Source organism: Salmo salar, chromosome 13, assembly GCF_965601325.2.
Source record: "Salmo salar chromosome 13, fSalSal1, whole genome shotgun sequence".
NCBI lineage: Eukaryota > Metazoa > Chordata > Actinopteri > Salmoniformes > Salmonidae > Salmo > Salmo salar.
In genome coordinates, this window is record NC_138303.1 from 52,075,001 (window position 1) to 52,094,869 (window position 19,869).

At 39.4% G+C, this 19,869-nt stretch overlaps 1 protein-coding gene across 4 annotated transcripts in view; it reads right to left on the bottom strand.

Moving 5' to 3' along the window:
• The window catches only part of LOC106567375 (sterile alpha motif domain-containing protein 11), a 107,264-nt gene that overhangs the window by 54,834 nt on the left and 32,561 nt on the right, over positions 1–19,869 (bottom strand). For 3 of the 4 annotated variants that reach the window (XM_014136541.3, XM_014136542.3, XM_014136540.3), the window contains exon 4: positions 1,858–1,967. In XM_014136541.3, coding sequence (XP_013992016.1) covers positions 1,858–1,967 — 110 coding nt within the window. Of the gene's footprint in view, positions 1–1,857; positions 1,968–12,775; positions 13,018–19,869 lie in introns of those variants that run through there. The other variant, XM_014136543.3, reaches the window with a different exon arrangement.

A 19,869-nucleotide genomic window follows, 5' to 3' on the forward strand; every position in this document is an offset into this window, starting at 1 on the left:
TTTTAGGCCCAGCCCCCCTCCGGCGCTTGCTGCACCGCACTCATCCCCCCTCCCCCTCGTCCTCCTCCCCCTACCCTCCCTCATCGCTTTGTGTCTTTCTCCATTAAGATTACCATTCACAGGCTAATTTCTCCATTAGGCTTAGCAGCTGATTAGACAGGTCTTTTTGGGAAATCTGTCCCAAACATGGGTCTAAAGACATTGGGCAGCTGAGACTTTATCACCCCTCGTCGCCCACCCATATGAGGGGGGATAAACAGACATCCCTCCGCCCCCTCATTCCTCTGTATTATGTACCGTATGGGCAATTAAGCTTCTAGACGGATGAGACCAGAGAGATACAGTAGAAGACGAGGTGTTGGATTTGGGGTGTGATCATGCCACATGTATGCCCCTCTGACTAATGGGATGAAGAAGAACAGAACGTCCACAGGGGGTAATGCTCTCCCCTCTGAACAATGTACCACTTGAACATGGTAAGGGTACTGCTTTATGGGTTCCATCTGTGGTTGATCAACTTTGTTGGTAACACTTTACAAGTTTGTAGTGACTATTTAGAGAAAACCAAACTATGAATTACAGCTTCTCCTGGCCCATAGACTATTTTCAGGCTGAGGATCCACCTAACATCTTAGACATCTTATATTGTAAAATCCTGAACTTCTTGTGACAAACTCTATTTAACCAAAACTGTTTTAGCTCGGCTAAACCTAGATTTAACCCACAAACCAACGGGTCCCTACCAACCCAACATTTGGGAGATAGTTTGGAATGAAAGAGCATTTAGAGTGTAATAAGTATACAGTATGTCCCTACAGTATAAATTGCCCTTCCAGACACCTTCGTCCATCAAAACACTAGGGGACTTCAGACACGGCTAATCCCTATTAGTGGTAGTTTATTTAATGTCTACTAAATAGAACCATCTATCTTTAGAAAAATTACACAACTTTTTTTGCCCCTGAGTTGCGCAGCGGTCTAAGGTACTGCATCTCAGTGCAAGGGGCATCACTACATACCCTGGTTCGATTCCAGACTGTATCACAACCGGCTGTGATTGGGAGTCCCATAGGGCAGCGGACAATTGGCCCAGTGTCGTCCGGGTTAGGGTTTGGCCGGGGTAGGCCATCAATGTAAATAATAATTTGTTCTTAACTGACTTTCCTAGTTAAATAAAGGTTATATAAAAAATGTAAATGACTCAATATACCTTTGATGAAATGCATACGTATGCATACATGGGCACAGATCACAATATACAACGACAAGCTATCACCAGAACACAACAGCTAAAGTATCTAAATACCAATCCACTCTATCACTTCATGTTACACAGAAATATTACACAAGTATCTACCTGAAAGTATAAAGTTCCAACATTCAGTCTGATTCAGAACTAAAACTGATGAAACAGTGGCTGGTGTTATTAGGGTGTTTAACTGTTGGGCTGTAAACTGTCAGAAGGCTCTTACTGTAGCTTAACACACACCATGGTTCCTTTACGCCCATGAAACTGGATTAATGGCAAACAAAGCTATTTATTTAGTGGAAATTTAAAACAGGGGGCTAAGGAAAAACCTGGAGTGCAATAGAACAGGCAAACGAGAACCTTAAGTAATCGACTTGAGAGACACCTTCAGGAATCAGTAATAAGCTTACAGTAAATTCCCCAATCAAACAAATTACAGCAAATTAAGGGACTAATGCATAATGGTGATGAATTACTCATGTTGATGTAAAGAAAACGTAACCTTATTGCAAATTGGTGAAATACAGGGAGAAAAACTAAGAAATACACAGACATATAGAAACACACACAACACCCAAACCCCCATCCCAGGTCTTGTAGTATCTTACCTGTGTGTCCTGTGTTGGTGCTGAGGTCAGTGGCTGGCTGGTCCTCGGGCATGCCGTGCTGTCTTGTGTGGTGGAGGTTGGAGATGATTTTAGAGAGGTCACTGTCACGACTGAAACACACAGAGTCAGGGGGTTAGCAACTCACACACACAGCTTTATATGACACGTTATTAAGACGCAACAATGCACAAACACATAGTAACAAAGGATAGCAAAAAGCACACAAAACGTGAACCATGATGAACCAGTGATGCCGAAACGTTGGTAAATACCCATTAAATGACTGGGAGTTGATATATAGAGTGTGGAACTCTCTTTATTTTGATAGTAAAAAGACACAACATAACATAACACAACACAACATAACATAACACAAAATAACATAACACAAAACATAACATAACACAGCATAACATAACACAACACAACATAACATAACACAACATAACACAATATAACATAACACAAAACATAACATAACACAACATAACATAACACAATATAACATAACACAACACAACATAACACAATATAACATAACACAAAACATAACATAACACAACATAACATAACACAATATAACATAACACAAAACATAACATAACACAACATAACACAATATAACATAACACAAAACATAACATAACACAGCATAACATAACACAACATAACATTACACAACATAACACATAACATAACACAACATAACGCAATTTAACATAACACAAAACATAACATAACACAGCATAACATAACACAACATAACATTATACAACATAACACATAACATAACACAACATAAAGCAATTTAACATAACACATAACATAACACAACATAACACAATATAACATAACACAAAACATAACATAACATAACACAATATAACATAACACAAAATAACATAACACAGCATAACACATAACATAACACAACATAACACAATATAACATAACACAACATAACACACAACATAACACAATATAACATAACACAACATAACACATAACATAACACAACATAACACAATATAACATAACACAAAACATAACATAAGACAACATAACACAATATAACATAACACAAAACATAACATAACACAACATAACATTACACAACATAACACATAACATAACACAACGTAACACAATATAACATAACACAAAACATAACATAACACAGCATAACATAACACAACACAACATAACACAACATAACACATTATAACATAACACAAAACATAACATAACACAACATAACATAACACAATATAACATAACACAACACAACACAATATAACATAACACAAAACATAACATAACACAACATGACACAATATAACATAACACAAAACATAACATAACACAGCATAACATAACACAACATAACATTACACAACATAACACATAACATAACACAACATAACGCAATTTAACATAACACAAAACATAACATAACACAGCATAACATAACACAACATAACATTACACAACATAAGGCAATTTAACATAACACATAACATAACACAACATAACACAATATAACATAACACAAAACATAACATAACACAATATAACATAACACAAAACATAACATAATACAGCATAACACATAACATAACACAACATAACACAATATAACATAACACAACATAACACACAACATAACACAATATAACATAACACAACATAACACATAACACAAAACATAACATAAGACAACTTAACACAATATAACATAACATAAAACATAACATAACACAACATAACATTACACAACATAACACATAACATAACATAACACAATATAACATAACACAACATAACACAATATAACATAACACAAAACATAACATAAGACAACTTAACACAATATAACATAACATAAAACATAACATAACATAACACAACATAACATTACACAACATAACATAACATAACACAGCATAACATAACACAACATAACATTACACAACATAACACAACATAACATAACACAATATAACACATAACATAAGACAACCTAAGATAACAAAACATAACACAACATAACACAATATAACATAACACAAAACATAACATAACACAGCATAACAAAACACAACATAACACAACATAACACAATATAACATAACACAACATAACACATAACACATAACATAACACAACATAACACAATATAACAAAACACACAACATAACATAACACAACATAACACAATATAACATAACACAAAACATAACATAACACAACATAACATTACACAACATAACACAATATAACATAACACAAAACATAACATAACACAGCATAACATAACACAACATAACATTACACAACATAACATTACACAACATTACATAACACAATATAACACATAACATAAGACAACCTAAGATAACAAAACATAACATAACACAACATAACATAACATAATATAACATTACATGGCTACTGTAAATTAAACATGTCACATGACAACTCAAAACTGCTCAAAACTATCTGGCAAACTTTGTCCTCAAAACTAAAATCTATTACAGAATTATGAAATATAGAAAAACATAATGTAGACCAGAGGTCACCAACCTTTTCTGAGTCAAGATCACTTTCTGAGTCAAAATGCAAGCTGAGATCTATCGCTCAGATTTTTTAAAACAAAAACATAAGCCTATGCAACATTAACCAATTAAAAACAGAATTGCCCTGCCAATGTTGTTCTTCTCAGACAATTTTGAAATTATATATTTTTTAAAATAGGTATATGATCACACTGGTAATAGATCATTTACCCTGAGCATCCTGACCGTTGCATCACCGCCTGGTATGACAACTGCTCGGCATCTGACCATAAAGCGCTACATGGGGTAATGCATACGGCCCAGTACATCACTGGGGCCAAGCTTCCTGCAATCCAGGACCTATATAATCGGCGGTGTCAGAGGAAAGCCCATAAAATTGTCAGAGACTCCAGTCACCCGAGTCATAGACTGTTTTCTCTGCTACCGCATAGTAAGCGGTACCGGAGCGCCAAGTCTAGGACCAAAAGGCTCCTTAACAGCTTCTACCCCCAAGCCATATGACTGCTGAACAATTAATCAAATGGCCACCGGACTATTACATTGACCACTGGACATTTTGTACACTGCTGCTACTCGCTGGTTATTATCTACGCATAGTCACTTCACCCCCTACCGACATGTACAAATTACCTCAACTAACCTGTACCCCCTGCACACTGACTCGGTACCGGTATCTCCTGTATATAGCCTCGTTATTGTTATGTTATTGTGTTACTTTTTATTAATTTTATATTCTACTTTAGTTTATTTGGTAAATACTTTCTTAACTCTTCTTGAACGGCACTGTTGGTTAAGGACTTGTAAGTATTTCATGGTAAGGTCTACACTTGTTGTGCATATGACAAATAAAGTTTGATTTGATTTGTTGTATTAGCCTACTTGCGAGGCACAGCTGAGCGAGCATAATAATTTGATTCAATTTTTTTTACTGGACGGATGGCCGCCATTTGATGGTCAGTCTGGGGGGAGGGAGCAGCAGTGAGGCTGCCACTCACCCGACTTACCGTCCCTCAGCTCTCCCTCCTCTGAGAAAAGGGGACACAGTCTTCCAGCTGATGGCGAAACTCAAGTCGCGCTGCATTGTTTCTGCCTCACGCACCAATTCATGTTGTTACTCCTATGACTTGAGAAAGTGAAATATTCCTCAAAATTAAAAAAGACCCAAGCTGCTAATAATAACAACGCTATCTTATCTGAACACTTTGCTATACTCATTCATTGCATCTACAGTGCTGGTTGTAGCGTGAGTGGAAGTAGGGAGAACGCACACTTTATGGCTTTGAACAAAGTGATGACAGTGCTTAATAACAGCTTAAACACAAATTTATTCATGAAAATAGCAGCTCTTTGCTGTATTCATTAAGTCTCTCTCTAGTCATGGCTTTAAAAGTCTTGAAATCTCACAGTATCAACTTTGCTGTGTGTTTGAGGCTTCTTTTTCCAGTCTATGGCTGGAGGAAACTGTGCAGACACAGTGATCTGAGCTATCTGATTGGCCAGCGGTAGGCCTATAGGTGCTCTTGATTTGCTCTCTGGGCCTGCCAGGACGGTGGAGTTCTACCTTCAGACACATGAAATGGTTCAAAATGGGAACACTTTGCCTTCCTGGTGCTAGGGCTGCTAAATGAAGTGCACTTACCGCCAACAATTGCATTCATTAGTTTTATTAACAAATGTATTTAAAAAATGCAAGTCTGCCAAAGCAACAACCTGATAAAAATGAATTTATATGAATGCTGTAAGTACAGAAATTGTTAGCTCACTGGGAAATGAATATCCAACTAGTCAGTGACAACTGTGCAGAGTTTGTGACAGCAACTATGTGAGCTTATTACAGTATTACAGATGCTATGTCCTGGGACTTCCTATGATCTTCTATGTAGAAGAACCCCTTACCTTCTAACGACTCTTGTGTCACTTGTCAGCGTCATAGAGCAAAACATGTTACATGTGCATGTTCATGAGAGCCTCAGCTTTTCATAGATACGTTTGTAGCTCAAACCATTCAGACTTTACAGACGTTTTTGTAAAAAGATCCGGCCTCGGGCACCTTCTCACAAACACCACTCTAGCTCAGCCCCCATGAATCACACAGACTACTGGTTGGTATTTACAGATGCAGAAGAAATAGATTAATCCAATGGTACAACCCAGAAGTTGGTTCATTTTCAACTGTAGTCCCTGGACTTTAAAGCCCTCTCTCCCACAGTGACACCACTGCCCTAGCCTCTCTTCAAGGCCAAACCATAGGAGGGTTTTAGAGATTAGGGCTTGGATCTGCCTGCCATGCCCAATGCCCTACCAGCTCCCTCTAATCCAGCAGCAGCAACTACGGACACAACTGTGTCATGGAGTTACTTCAACGCAATCTGATTAGCGCTCTGATCGCATTAAACGGCATAACGATGGAAAATAGGCACTTAGCATTTGAGGGAATATCACAGACGAATCTCTCCATCACTATATGGCTATGGGGCATACGGTCGAAAAGGTTTGGTTTATTGAATGTTAAATTCTGCAGAAGTTATGCCTCAAGGGTTATTTTGTTGCAGAAAATACAAAATACAGATAAGGAAGATATGAATAAATGTCATTACATTTAATAGTTTTCCCCTGTTTCCTTAAATTTGGAGTATCAAGTTCAACTGAATATGTTCAAATCAAGTTTGGTGAACATACTAGTTGTCTTACATAAGAACAGGATCCAAAATTTCCCCCATATGTTCAGGGAACATTATTGCTAACCAGGAAGAGACAGTGGAGGGAGTCAGGGTGACAAGGCATAGTGGCTGGGGATGGTTCTGATTGGCCACCACTCTGAGGAGGCCACATGGTTTGCGGCTGCTGGATTCTGGATTTTTACAGCACAATGATTATAGCCTCTAGCTCCATAATGCCAGGCTGCCGTGCTCTGAGCTGTTTTCCAAATTGTACGGAACAGATGCGGGGTAATTTATTTTGTCTGATTCTGACCACGTTGGAATACCAGTTTCTTGTCAGTCAACGGGAATCAATGAGTCAAACTTAAAACAGAACAGAACGCAGACAAAATAAGTCCTGCCTAGTTGCTAAGCGACAAATGACGCTTTAGTTGTAGCATAACGTCACACTTTCGGTGACACTACTCCAACCGAGCCCTTAGACCTCAATCAAAATAAACCTGTAAAGAAGTTGAAAATCAAATTTCTATGATGTTTTTGCTACACTCAATTCAGGTCTACTTTGTTAAGGTTCATAGTCATACTGGCTAATTTAGATGACCTCATGCAAAAAATCACAGATCCACAAAATTGAGATCCGCTAGCAACTAAACCCCCTGACCCTACCTGCTCCCTATCATTGACAGTAATCGTCATAATGCTACTCTGAACTTCTCACCGAGGCTACGGGGTTATTATCGCATGGCAATGTAGCGGTGCTAAGCTGTGACGAACAAGGACATCATTAGCGCTGGTAATTAGCACACTTTTCCTGCGCAGTCCCTGTGTGGTTGGGTAAAGAGGGACGGCCCCTCCCCCCTGCACGGGTGGCCAGGCCAAGGTCATAATCTGTGCTTGGGCTACAGGGGCTGTGGGATGTGTGTGTGTGTGGGGGGGGGGGGGGGGGGGGTTAAGTCCTAGCCGCCTTACTCAGCTCTCCCTCATGAGTTGGGTAGGTGGGGGGGGGGGGGGGGAGGGGGCATAGGGTAAGGGAAGCGGGGTAGTGATTGGATGTGGTGGTGACAGCTAAGAAGAACATGAGATTCTGTTTGATGGCCCAGGCCGCACACCGAAGACCCTAAACTGATCAATACCCCCCCCTCATCATCCCCAGTTGGTCCAGTCCACAGGACAGACTAACTGACAGACTGATCGAGATGCCATGACCCAGATGCTACTACTTTATTAGCCAGGTTCTAATGCAGGGTAACTTTGACACGGATTACAATGGAAAAGAAAGATGTTCTTTTCATTGTTTGAGAATCACAACCATGATCCATTCAATCCAATGAGCTCCGAATTCTACTCACTCATAACATAGAAAATCTAAAACTTTTAGAGGAGAACATTGCTGATAGATGATTTGTGAATATATTTCTAAAAAGATCCATAGTAAATCAGTAAAGTGTTCAGACAACTGACAATTTGGAGGCTATTTCTGAATCAGTTAAGGAGAAAAGAGTAAAATAACAAAATTACACTGTATCTTATTATCACATTGAAAGGAAACTATTGGGTCCAGTCACATTTTTTCAGAGTTCCATTGACTCTCAGACAGTGATTACCAAACTCAGTCTTTTGTTCGGTGTATAGAGGGGGAAAAACATGCGTGGGCTGGGCTGGTATAGATGACCATTAGACCAGAGAGACATTCCTGGTATCACTTTTTATGAAGTACATACATATAATGCAATAACATCCTTTACAAAGCCTTATAATACACATAGAGCCTTCCGAAAATATTCACACCCCTTGACTTTTTCCACATTTTGTTGTGTTTTTGTCACTGGCCTACACACAATACCCCATAATGTAAAAGTGGAATTATGTTTTTTTATTAAATTAATAAAAAATGAAAAGCTGAAATGTCTTGAGTCAATAAGTATTCAACCCCTTTGTTATGGCAAGCGTAAGTGAGTTCAGGAGTAAAAATGTGCTTAATAACAAGTCACACAATAAGCTGCATGGACTCTGTGTGCAATAACTGTTTAAGACGATTTTTGAATGATTGGCCCATCTCTGTACCCAACACAATTATCTGTATTATCAGTCGAGCAATGAATTTCAAAACCAGATTAAACCAAAAAGACCAGGGAGGTTTTACAAAGTCTCGCAAAGGGCACCTATTGGTAGATGGGAAAAAAAACAAACAGACATTGAATATACCTTGGAGCATGGTGAAGTTATTAATTGCACTTTGGATGGTGTATCAATACACCCAGTCACTACAAAGATACAGGCGTCCTTCCTAACTCAGTTGCCAGAGCGGAAGGTTCACCATGAGGCCAATGGTGACTTTAAAACAGTTACAGCGTTTATTGGCTGTGATAGGAGAAAACGGAGGATGGATCAACAACATTGTACAGTACTAACCTAATTGACAGAGTAAAAAGGAGGCCAGTAAAAAATAAACTATTCCAAAATATGCATTCTGTTTGCAATTAACTTTTTGTCCTGAAATCAAAGTGTTATGTTTGGGGCAAATACGATACATTACTGAGTACCACTCTCCATATTTTCAAGCATAGTTGTGGCTGCATCATGTTATGGGTATGCTTGTAATCGTTAAGGAATGGGGAGTTTTTCAGGATAAAAAAGAAATGGAACGGCAAAATCCTAGAGGAAAACCTGGTTCAGCTGATGTAAAAAGGGCTTTATATATACATTTGATTGATTCAGTCTGCTTCCACCACACACTGGGAGATTAACTGACCTTTCAGCAGGACAATAACCTAAACCACATGGCCAAATCTACACCGGAGTTGCTTACCAAGAAGAGCGTGAATGTTCCAGTTTTGACTTAAATCTGCTTGAAAATCTATGGCAAGACCTGAAAATGGTTGTCTGGCAATGATCAACAACCAATTTGACAGAGCTTGAAGAATTTTGAAAGGAATAATGGGCAAATGTTGCACAATCCAGGTGTGCTCTTAGAGACTTACCCAAAAAGATTCACACCTGTAATTGCTCCCAAAGGTGCTCCTACAAAGTACTGATTCATGGGTGTGAAAATGTAGGTAAATAAGATATTTCTGTATTTCATGTTCATTAAATGTGCAACATTTTTGTCATTATGGGGCATTGTGTGTAGATGGGTGAGAACCCCCAAAAATATGTACTCAATTTTGAATTCAGCCTGTAGCGCAACAAAATATGTAGTAAGTCAAGGGGTACGAATACTGCATACTTTCTGAAGACACTGTATAATGTGTTGTGACACTGTCTATTAGTGTCCATAATAACTCACAAGTGACTATAAAACTTTCATGAAACTACAGTGGGACCCAAACAGAAAATAGCTCCCACAGAAAAGGTTCACTGGCAAAGTTGCTGGAACTTCAACCAATGGGAGTTAGCAGCTGCTGTTCTGACATTACCAAAGGAGAAACAAATGAGACTCTCCAAATGCCATGAAAAGCATCTTCTCCTGGCATGGGAACAGAATAGCAGAGGGCAACCCCACAGTGCCCTGCTGTGACATTGGCAAAGAGGTGTGCTGGACAAAGCTGGAGCTCATAGTGTGAGCTGACACTGGCTTGCACGGGTTGGCAGCCTGGGCACCCCGATGCCATGTCTGACACCACGACTGAGACTGCACTGACAGACAGGGGGACAGAGGGGACAAGGGGATATAGGCAGCTGCCATGGTGGGGCCATGGAGGTGTCATGCAGGTGTAGAGGGAGTTTGCATCCCAAAGAGCACCCTATTCCCTATATAGTGCAACGCTTTTGACCAATGCCCATCTGGTCAAAAGTAGTACATTATATAGGGAATAGCGTGCCATTTAGGACACACCCAGAGAGACGACGGCCTGCTTGGAACACCTGCTGCCTGCAGCTATAGCGCGACTGCAGTGCCCTCCCTCCTCCTCCGACCTCAAAACAAAAAACAGACCACACAGCTAGCTACAACCTGCAACTGCAGGTGATCCACATCCTATACTATAGACTGCGAATACACAGGGAGAGTTAAAAAAGGACAACGCTTTAATTACCATTGCTGAGTGATATCTTCATTCTCTAGACCAAAATGTACGTATGTAAGGTCTTTTGGTGAGAAAAAAATCATTGTCAAAAAACAAAGGCTTAATGCAAAGATATGGATTTCGACATACTTCATGTTTTGTTTTGTTTTCAGACAAACACTTGTGTTCGTATGCCACTCACATTTGGATGGAAAGACAGCCTGCAACTGGGGCCCGAACAAGCAGAGGGAGTCATAAATAAATACAGAAATAGATACATAAATAAATAAGAACAGCCCTGGATATCTCTTGGGCTTTCCCTGTTGTTCCTTCCTTACAAAAGCTGATGTGGGGCCGATATGGCTGCAGAGAGAAAGAAAAGTAAAAGTAAATAAAAGATAAGTCTGCCACATGGAGACTTGGTACGGTTCTCTCTAACTAAGCTACTACACTGAGCCAGAAAATGGTGTCAGAATCCAATCTCAATGTTATTGGAGATGTGAGTATGTTTAGTAATTGATCGATCCAAATATTCTCCCAAATGTCAAATGTCAGATCTCAGTATCTGATCTCAGATATTGTATCTATTATCATCTATTATCTAATAGTCTCATTGCGTATTATCTATTGTCTAATTGCGTTGCCGCTCTCTGCAGAGGTGATATTGAGTTTTAGAAAGTAAATTACCAATAATAATTTGGGATTAAATTAAGCAATTCTTCAAACCAGGGACCGAGATTCAAAAGAGATTCTTTAGGACTTCAACTCTAAAAAAGGTATGCAGGTAGGTTTCCTATAGTACATAATCAAACAGCACTTTGGAACAGTACCCTGTTTAAAATGCAACACTCCAAATGTTTTCATGGAGAGACAGTGACTCGTGAGCATCTTTACTAGACCCTCCTTGCAAAAGTCATCTTTTGCGCAGAAAGAAGACAAATTCTACACTTCCATGTATGTGGAAAACTGGATTCTTGCTACAAGTACCTCCTAACCTGTTGCCATGGAGAAGCGTGTGAAAGTAGCAAATAGGTCTTCAGCCTTTTTTCCAGAAAGCTCGAAAAGCTCCATATTCACTAATTAGAACTTTAGGAGAAAGCCCTTTCCAAGAATTCCTCTGTCGCCATGATGTCTCCTTGCTGGCTCTAAGTTAAGACACAATCTCACCAAAACCAGAAGTAAGAGAAAGGTTAACCTTGTTGTTTTATTAACGTAGGTTTATCACACACGATAAAATGTAAATATAAAAAATATAGTACTATTATAATATTAACTTATATCCATTGTATAAATCGAAAGATTGCCGTCTATAAGGAGAGAACGACTGAGACAAAGGCCAACCTTCATTCTTGGACTAAAAAACGAAACTCAAGAAAACTGTCTGGACAATTTTAAGACAATGCTATGAATTAGTATAGAGCTCCTACCCATTCCTCCACTACACAACTGTAAACAAACATCTTTCAGACTTACTGCTTTTAAGGAACGGTACCTCCTTAGCATAAAACCTCGAACAAACTTTGCCTCTGCTGAGCTGAGGTTTTTCCCTCAGCGAACATTACTATTGCATCAATATAAATAAATACACAACTTGCATTATCTATTTCTACAGTACTAAAAACTGACATAAGACAAAATGCTAATTTACACTGATCATGAATTCTACTCCAGTACATACCAGCATTGATAGAGTGAGGTATCGTGATTCTAGTAGAAATTGTGCGAGTTGGCCTCCACTGGGTTCAGCCTCTAGCATCTCTGCTTCCTAGAGAGGGGCTGGACACCTTGCAGGGACTACTTTGAGATGCACAGAGTCACATAGCAATGTTGTGGTTGCTATGTTAGCGTCCAGCGGTTCACGGAAGGCTATGCCCAGTGGAAATAGGTATGGCTGCTTTGCACAGCACATCTCTCTCTCTTTGTCCATCTACGGAAGGGCCTACTACCAGCACCCTTGTGACAACCTCCCTCCTCCCATTTCAGACATGTAATCTACTTAGACTGTTATACTACACAAATAATAATGCTATTTTCCCTTCGATAAGAAATATGGGAAACATTTTGCTTTTGAAAAGGAAGAATTTTATGGTTGTGTATATGAAATAGAAACATATGACATAAATGCTTGACTTAGTGAGTTTTCTAGGGCTATAAACGTATGTGTTGTGTGGCGTTTTTCCACAGGGTGCTCCTTAAAAGCCCAACGTCTGCAGGTGGAACTTATATAATCCGTGGTGGTTGCTCGGTAATTACCCAGACTCTCTGTCAGCACTTTGGAATCAAAGCCTTGTTATCTACACGACGTCAAACTCAAACAACACTCAGGTAGGCTTTGTTTTGCCCTTGAGTATAAGACACTAAACCTAAGCTACCATCGTCAAATATTTAGCCAGTATGATGGATTCCGGTAGCACTTTATAATACCGCCAGATAATAAAACATTTATAATGGATTAGTAAATAGTTTACTGATAATTTATTAATCATTACTCACACATTTGTAAATGTTAGTAACCTAGTTATTCACACATTTATAAACAACTTTCAAAGTATTTAATAATGATTCATAAGATCATTCATAAGATGTTTAAAGTAGGTCCTTATAAACCGTTTACCAAGATGGACATGCCATTGGTAGACATTCCAGCATTCCAGACATTCCAGCAGTACCTGATGCTTCTTAAAGGGATACTTCAGGATTTTGGCAATGAGGCCCTTTATCTACTTCCCCAAAGTCAGATGAACTCGTGATTATAATTGTTATGTTTCTGCGTGCAGTTTGAAGGAAGTTGCTAACTAGCGCTAGTGCAATTGCTAACTAGCGTTAGCATAATGACTGGAGATCTATGGTATCTGCTAGCATGTTAGCATTGGCTCGCGAAACTACCTCTAACTTCCTTCCAGTATGGACAAAGAAACATAAAAATGGTATCCATGAGTTCATCTGTAGATAAAGGGCTTCATTGCCAAAATCCCAAAGTAGCCCTTCAAGGTCTCAAATGGCCTCTAGAACATATCAATGGTTAAACAATAGGCACACAACACAGAGGGTTTTTTGAAAATATATTTATTCCATAACAGTCACACTGTTGTAATAGTGTGATGTGTAAGGGAGTGATGGTGTCCCGTGTAGCTCTGTCGATAGAGCATGGCTCTTGCAACGCCAGGATTGTGGGTTTGATTTCCATGGGGGACCAGTATGAAAATGTATACACTCACCACTGTAAATAACTCTGGATAAGAGCATCTGCTAAATGACTAAAATTAACTTTAGACACGCTCTATGCTGAGTTAAATAATGATTTTAGTCCGAAAATGCCAAGCATCTCTTGGCAGTGGCTTTTCTACCAAAACCAAAGTGTGGATTGCAGTCAGTCCTTGTAGCGTTCTAATCTTGATTAACCCAGAACTAAAATCTTGTATAATTTGGTCAGCTGTGTGATCAAATTTTGGCTCCATAAGTGTTAGAAATTTGGAGTTCCGGTTTGCGAAGTCTTCACCCTCGCAAAAGAAAACTCTCAGACAAAGCTAATTTCACCACACGTGTGAATCAGTCAAAGTTTGAGCACTGCCATTGTCCAATCCTGATACAGTGGTTCCTCCTTTAAAAGTTGCAGCATACTGCGGCGCAGCTTGCATGTTGCCGCAGAATTCTATGGCACGATATCTAAGTATGAAACACTGGTACCATTAATGCTGGTTAGTGCTAGTTTGACCACCAGAGGGCATCTTTGAGAAGCATTTGATAGCCTTCAATAATGGCTGAACTAGAGAATACAGGCACGTGGGAGACCGGGGTTCAAATCTCTGACGGGGAGGAAGGAGTAGGCTGTCCTTGTAAATAAGAAATTGTTCTTAACCTGTTAGGGCTAGGGGGCAGTATTGACACGGCTGGATAAAAAACATACCCGATTTAATCTGGTTACCACTCCTACCCAGTAACTAGAATATGCATATACTTATTACATATGGATAGAAAACACCCTACATTTTCTAAAACTGTTTGAATGGTGTCTGTGAGTATAACAGAACTCAAATGGCAGGTCAAAACCTGAGAGATTCCTTTACAGGAAGTGGCCTGTCTGACCATTTCTTGAACTTCTTTTCCATCTCTATCATTTACTAAGGATCTCTGCTCTAACGTGACACTTCCCACGTCGTCCATAGGCGCTCAGAGCCCGGGAAAAAACAGAATGTCGTCATTCCAGCCCCAGGCTGAAACACATTATCGCCTTTCTCAAGTGGCCGATCAAGGGACACTGGGCTTATGCTCGTGACCCCGACCGCCCCCGCCTTTGGGATTTTTTCCTCTGTTTGCCGAAAAGGAGATTCCCTGTCGGAATATTATCGCTTTTCTACGAGAAAAATGTCGTAAAAATTGATTTTAAACAGCGGTTGACATGCTTCGAAGTACGGTAATGGAATATTTAGAATTTTATTGTCACGAATTGCGCCATGCGCGCGACACTTCTTTACTATTTCGGATAGTGTCTGGAACGCACGAACAAAACGCCGCTATTCGGATATAACGATGGATTATTTTGGACCAAACCAACATTTGTTATTGAAGTAGCAGTCCTGGGTGTGCATTCTGACGAAGACAACAAAAGGTAATGAAACTTTTATAATAGTAAATATGATTATGGTGAGTGCTAAACTTGCCGGGTGTCTAAATAGCGAGCCCGTGATGCCTGGGCTATGTACTTAGAATATTGCAAAATGTGCTTTCACCAAAAAGCTATTTTAAAATCGGACATATCGAGTGCATAGAGGAGGTCTGTATCTATAATTCTTAAAATAATTGTTATGCTTTTTGTGAACGTTTATCGTGAGTAATTTAGTAAAATGTTAGCGAATTCCCCGGAAGTTTGCGGGGGGTATGCTAGTTCTGAACGTCACATGCTAATGTAAAAAGCTGGTTTTTGATATAAATATGAACTTGATTGAACAAAACATGCATGTATTGTATAACATAATGTCCTAGGGTTGTCATCTGATGAAGATCATCAAAGGTGAGTGCTGCATTTAGCTGTCTTCTGGGTTTTGGTGACATTATATGCTGGCTTGAAAAATGGGTGTCTGATTATTTCTGGCTTGGTACTCTGCTGACATAATCTAATGTTTTGCTTTCGTTGTAAAGCCTTTTTGAAATCGGACAGTGTGGTTAGATTAACGAGAGTCGTGTCTTTAAATGGCTGTAAAATAGTCATATGTTTGAGAAATTGAAGTAATAGGATTTTTAAGGTTTTGAAAATCGCGCCACAGGCTGGCAGTGGCTGTTACGTAGAGGTTAACTGATTCCATATGAGTTATTTCATAGTTTTGATGTCTTCACTATTATTCTACAATGTAGAAAATAGTAAAAATAAAGAAAAACCCTGGAATGAGTAGGTGTGTCCAAACTTTGACTGGTACTTGCTTAATTAATTTGATGAATATTATGGTGTTTATATTCCAAGGAAAATGAAAAACCCTCTGGGTTTCCGTTAGGATGGAATGGAAAATATGGAGCTGTACAACGTGAAGGTCGGGAGTACAGTACTGGGCTTTTTAGCTAAATAATCCAGTGTCCTGCGGGCATGTGGGAGACTGGGGTTCAATTCCCCAACAGGGAGGAAAGAGTAGACTATCCTTGTAAATAAGAATTTGTTCTTAACTGACTTGCCTAGTTAAATAAAGGTTACGCTAACAGCATAACATTTCTACACTCTAATTCTAGTCTAACTAATACCCAAATGGAGATTAGGTGAAAATAAAAATCTCATTGATTTATCAAGACCAGTCCCCATGCTTGTCTCAGAGCAGCGCGAAACGGTGCTAAAATAGTTGTAGGCTATTGCTTCAAATCCTATTGATTCTAACTTCAATATGCTATTTAAATAAATTAGACCTACCCCACTTTTAACAGCACATTACTCAACAATAGTGAGACTCATGTTGCCTACGGTAGGCCTACAGTATATCGAAAAATATGACGTGACTCTCCGCCAATAATTACATATAGAGAATTGGAGGATTGGAGGATATTTCTGTAATTCAGTGATATTTATTGTCATAGTAATTCGTTATGGATCCATAACTAAATAAACATCGGCCTTTTGAAAGTATATTTTTATCATTATTTTATTAATGAAAGCATAAATATGCCATTATTAGTTACATTGTTTTAGTTTGAACGTGCAGACTGGCACTGAGAACAGAACAGCGGGAACGTTTCCCTAGTCAGCGCCATTATTAGTGCAATGCCCCTTAAAGTGTTGCCAGTGTGGCGGGGTGGGTGTCCACACCCTCCCCCTTCCTCCTCCTCCCGTTACATGGCCTAGGTCAGTCTTCTGTGCGCGGCTCTGCGGCCCATCCCGTGCCCTCTGCCCTCATGCCTTGAACCTCGCGCGCTTTCAGTGGATACAGGCCGGAGAACTGCAAGGCAGTCCCATTGTGCGCAACTCGGGAGCCATGACCAATATATATTGTCCTGCTAATACCAGGGTTAATAATATATCTGTGAGAATATCCAACGGGCTTTCATATAATTCTAAATTAATATTAATAATAATCATAACCTACAATCAACTCATGGTTTTCCCAGCCAAGGTCAGCACGGGTATTGAACCGGCATCTGTAGCAACACAGCTTGCACAGCTACATGTATGCAGCATCTTAGACCATTGCCCCATTCAGGCACAGTACAAAATGACTGGTCGGGAGTGGCCTACAGTACTACAGTAAGAGCAAAATAATCCTAACAAAATAAAATAATAAAAACCTTAGTGTAACAACAGTTTTAGTAAGTAATACTGAAGTTATCAATTATCAGTTTCTATTTAGGTTTATGTCGCCCATTCTTTGTCAATTAGAAACACAGTAGGCCCCAAAAGCATAATCAGTGCTCTAACTCCCCCTTGCGCTGGTCTGGAGCAATGAAGGGCTGACGCAGGGTACCGTACTAAACCACAAATTACCTGAAAGTCCCACGGCGTAAGCTCACAACTTTTAAAGGAGGTACCACTGTACGTCCAAATAATCAATCAAAACCCAAACCCCGGAACTACCGCGGCTCCTTACCCTATGCATTCCATCCCGTTGAAACAGATGCTTCAGTTTACGCGCAGAATTTGTCCACGAGAGATTAAGAGCAGTCCATAGACACATTTCTGAATATATTATTTCACTGACCTATCACATACGTTTGAAGAGTTACTACCTTTAAAGGCCCAGTAAATGTGTCACCAAACAAAGCCATGTGTAAAAAATGTCTGCGGTTGAAAGACTAAAGCACTGGAAACATTTAAAGGTTATGTAGTACATGTAACATTTCTACTTGTAAATCATACTTGTACCTCAATCACATATCAGTAGTAATGAAGGAATAAAGAAAGAAACACTATCCGTTCCGTTTTATGATTAGCAACACATTACAAGTCTTCGTTAAGTCCTTGCAACAGTTGTTTCACAACAGTTTTGTGATAAAATGTTTGATAATGTTGGATATATTTCCTTTAAAGGCCCTGAACAGTCAAACACGTGATTGTCCTGTGTTTCATATATTTCTACACTATGAGGTTGGAACAATACTTTGAAATTGTGAACGTTATGATAATGCCATTGTAGTTTAAGAGCTGTTTATAAAGACAGCCTGAAATGTATGCCTGTTTTGGTTGTATGGAGTTTTTTAAATGAGTTAATAGACCAATAAGACAGATAGTTCCAAACCTCTCTGCCAATAACAGCTAGTTTTCAGTGTTTCCCTCATCACTCAGACCACTCCCAGACAGTCCTTTCAAAATTCTTGCTTGAGAAATTGCTCTTTGCTAAGAAACAATTTTTGTTTCTTTTTGACCGTTTCAATTGAAAACAATCACAGTAAGATGATTTTTACCCAGAAAAGATTTGATATTGTGATAAAAACAACTGCATTGAACGTTTAACATCCTGTGTTTGGTGCTAATTATTTTACCATTGATATTTTGAGACGTGTCCATCGTTGTGAGAAGTTGTGAGAAGTTACACTGGTCACTCCAAATATTTATACATTATTTATAATGTATAAATAACCCACACTTTACATGAGGCCAAACAAAAAGACTTAACTAATTATTAGTAAATGGTTTATAAGGACTGACACTACACGACCAAAAGTATATGGGCACCTGCTTGTCGAACATCTTATTCCAAAATCATGGATATTAGTTTGGAGTTGGTCCCCCTTTTGCTGCTATAAAAGCCTCCACTCTTCTGGGAAGGCTTTCCACTAGATGTTGGAACATTGCTGCGGGGACTTGCTTCCATTCAGCCACAAGAGCATTAGTGAGGTCAAGCACTGATGTTGGGTGATTAGGCCCGGCTCGCAGTCGGTGTTCCAATTCATCACAAAGGTGTTTGATGGGGTTGAGGTCAGGGCTCTGTGCAGGCCAGTCAAGCTCTTCCACACCGATCTCAACAAATAATTTCCCAAACTGTTGCCACAAAGTTGGAAGCACAGAATCGTCTAGAATGTCATTGTTTGCTGTAGCATTAAGATTTCCTTTCACTGGAACTAAGGGGCCTAGCCCAAACCATGAAAACAGGCCCAGACCATTATTCCTCCTCCACCAAACTTTACAGTTGGCACTATGCATTCGGGCAGGTAGCATTCTCCTGGCATCTGCCATACTCAGGTTCGTCCGTCGGCCTGCCAGTTGGTGACGCGTGATTCCTCACTCAGAGAAAGCGTTTCCACCGTTTCCAATGGCGGCGAGCTTTACGTGGTGTAAAGCCGACGCTTGGCATTGCGCAT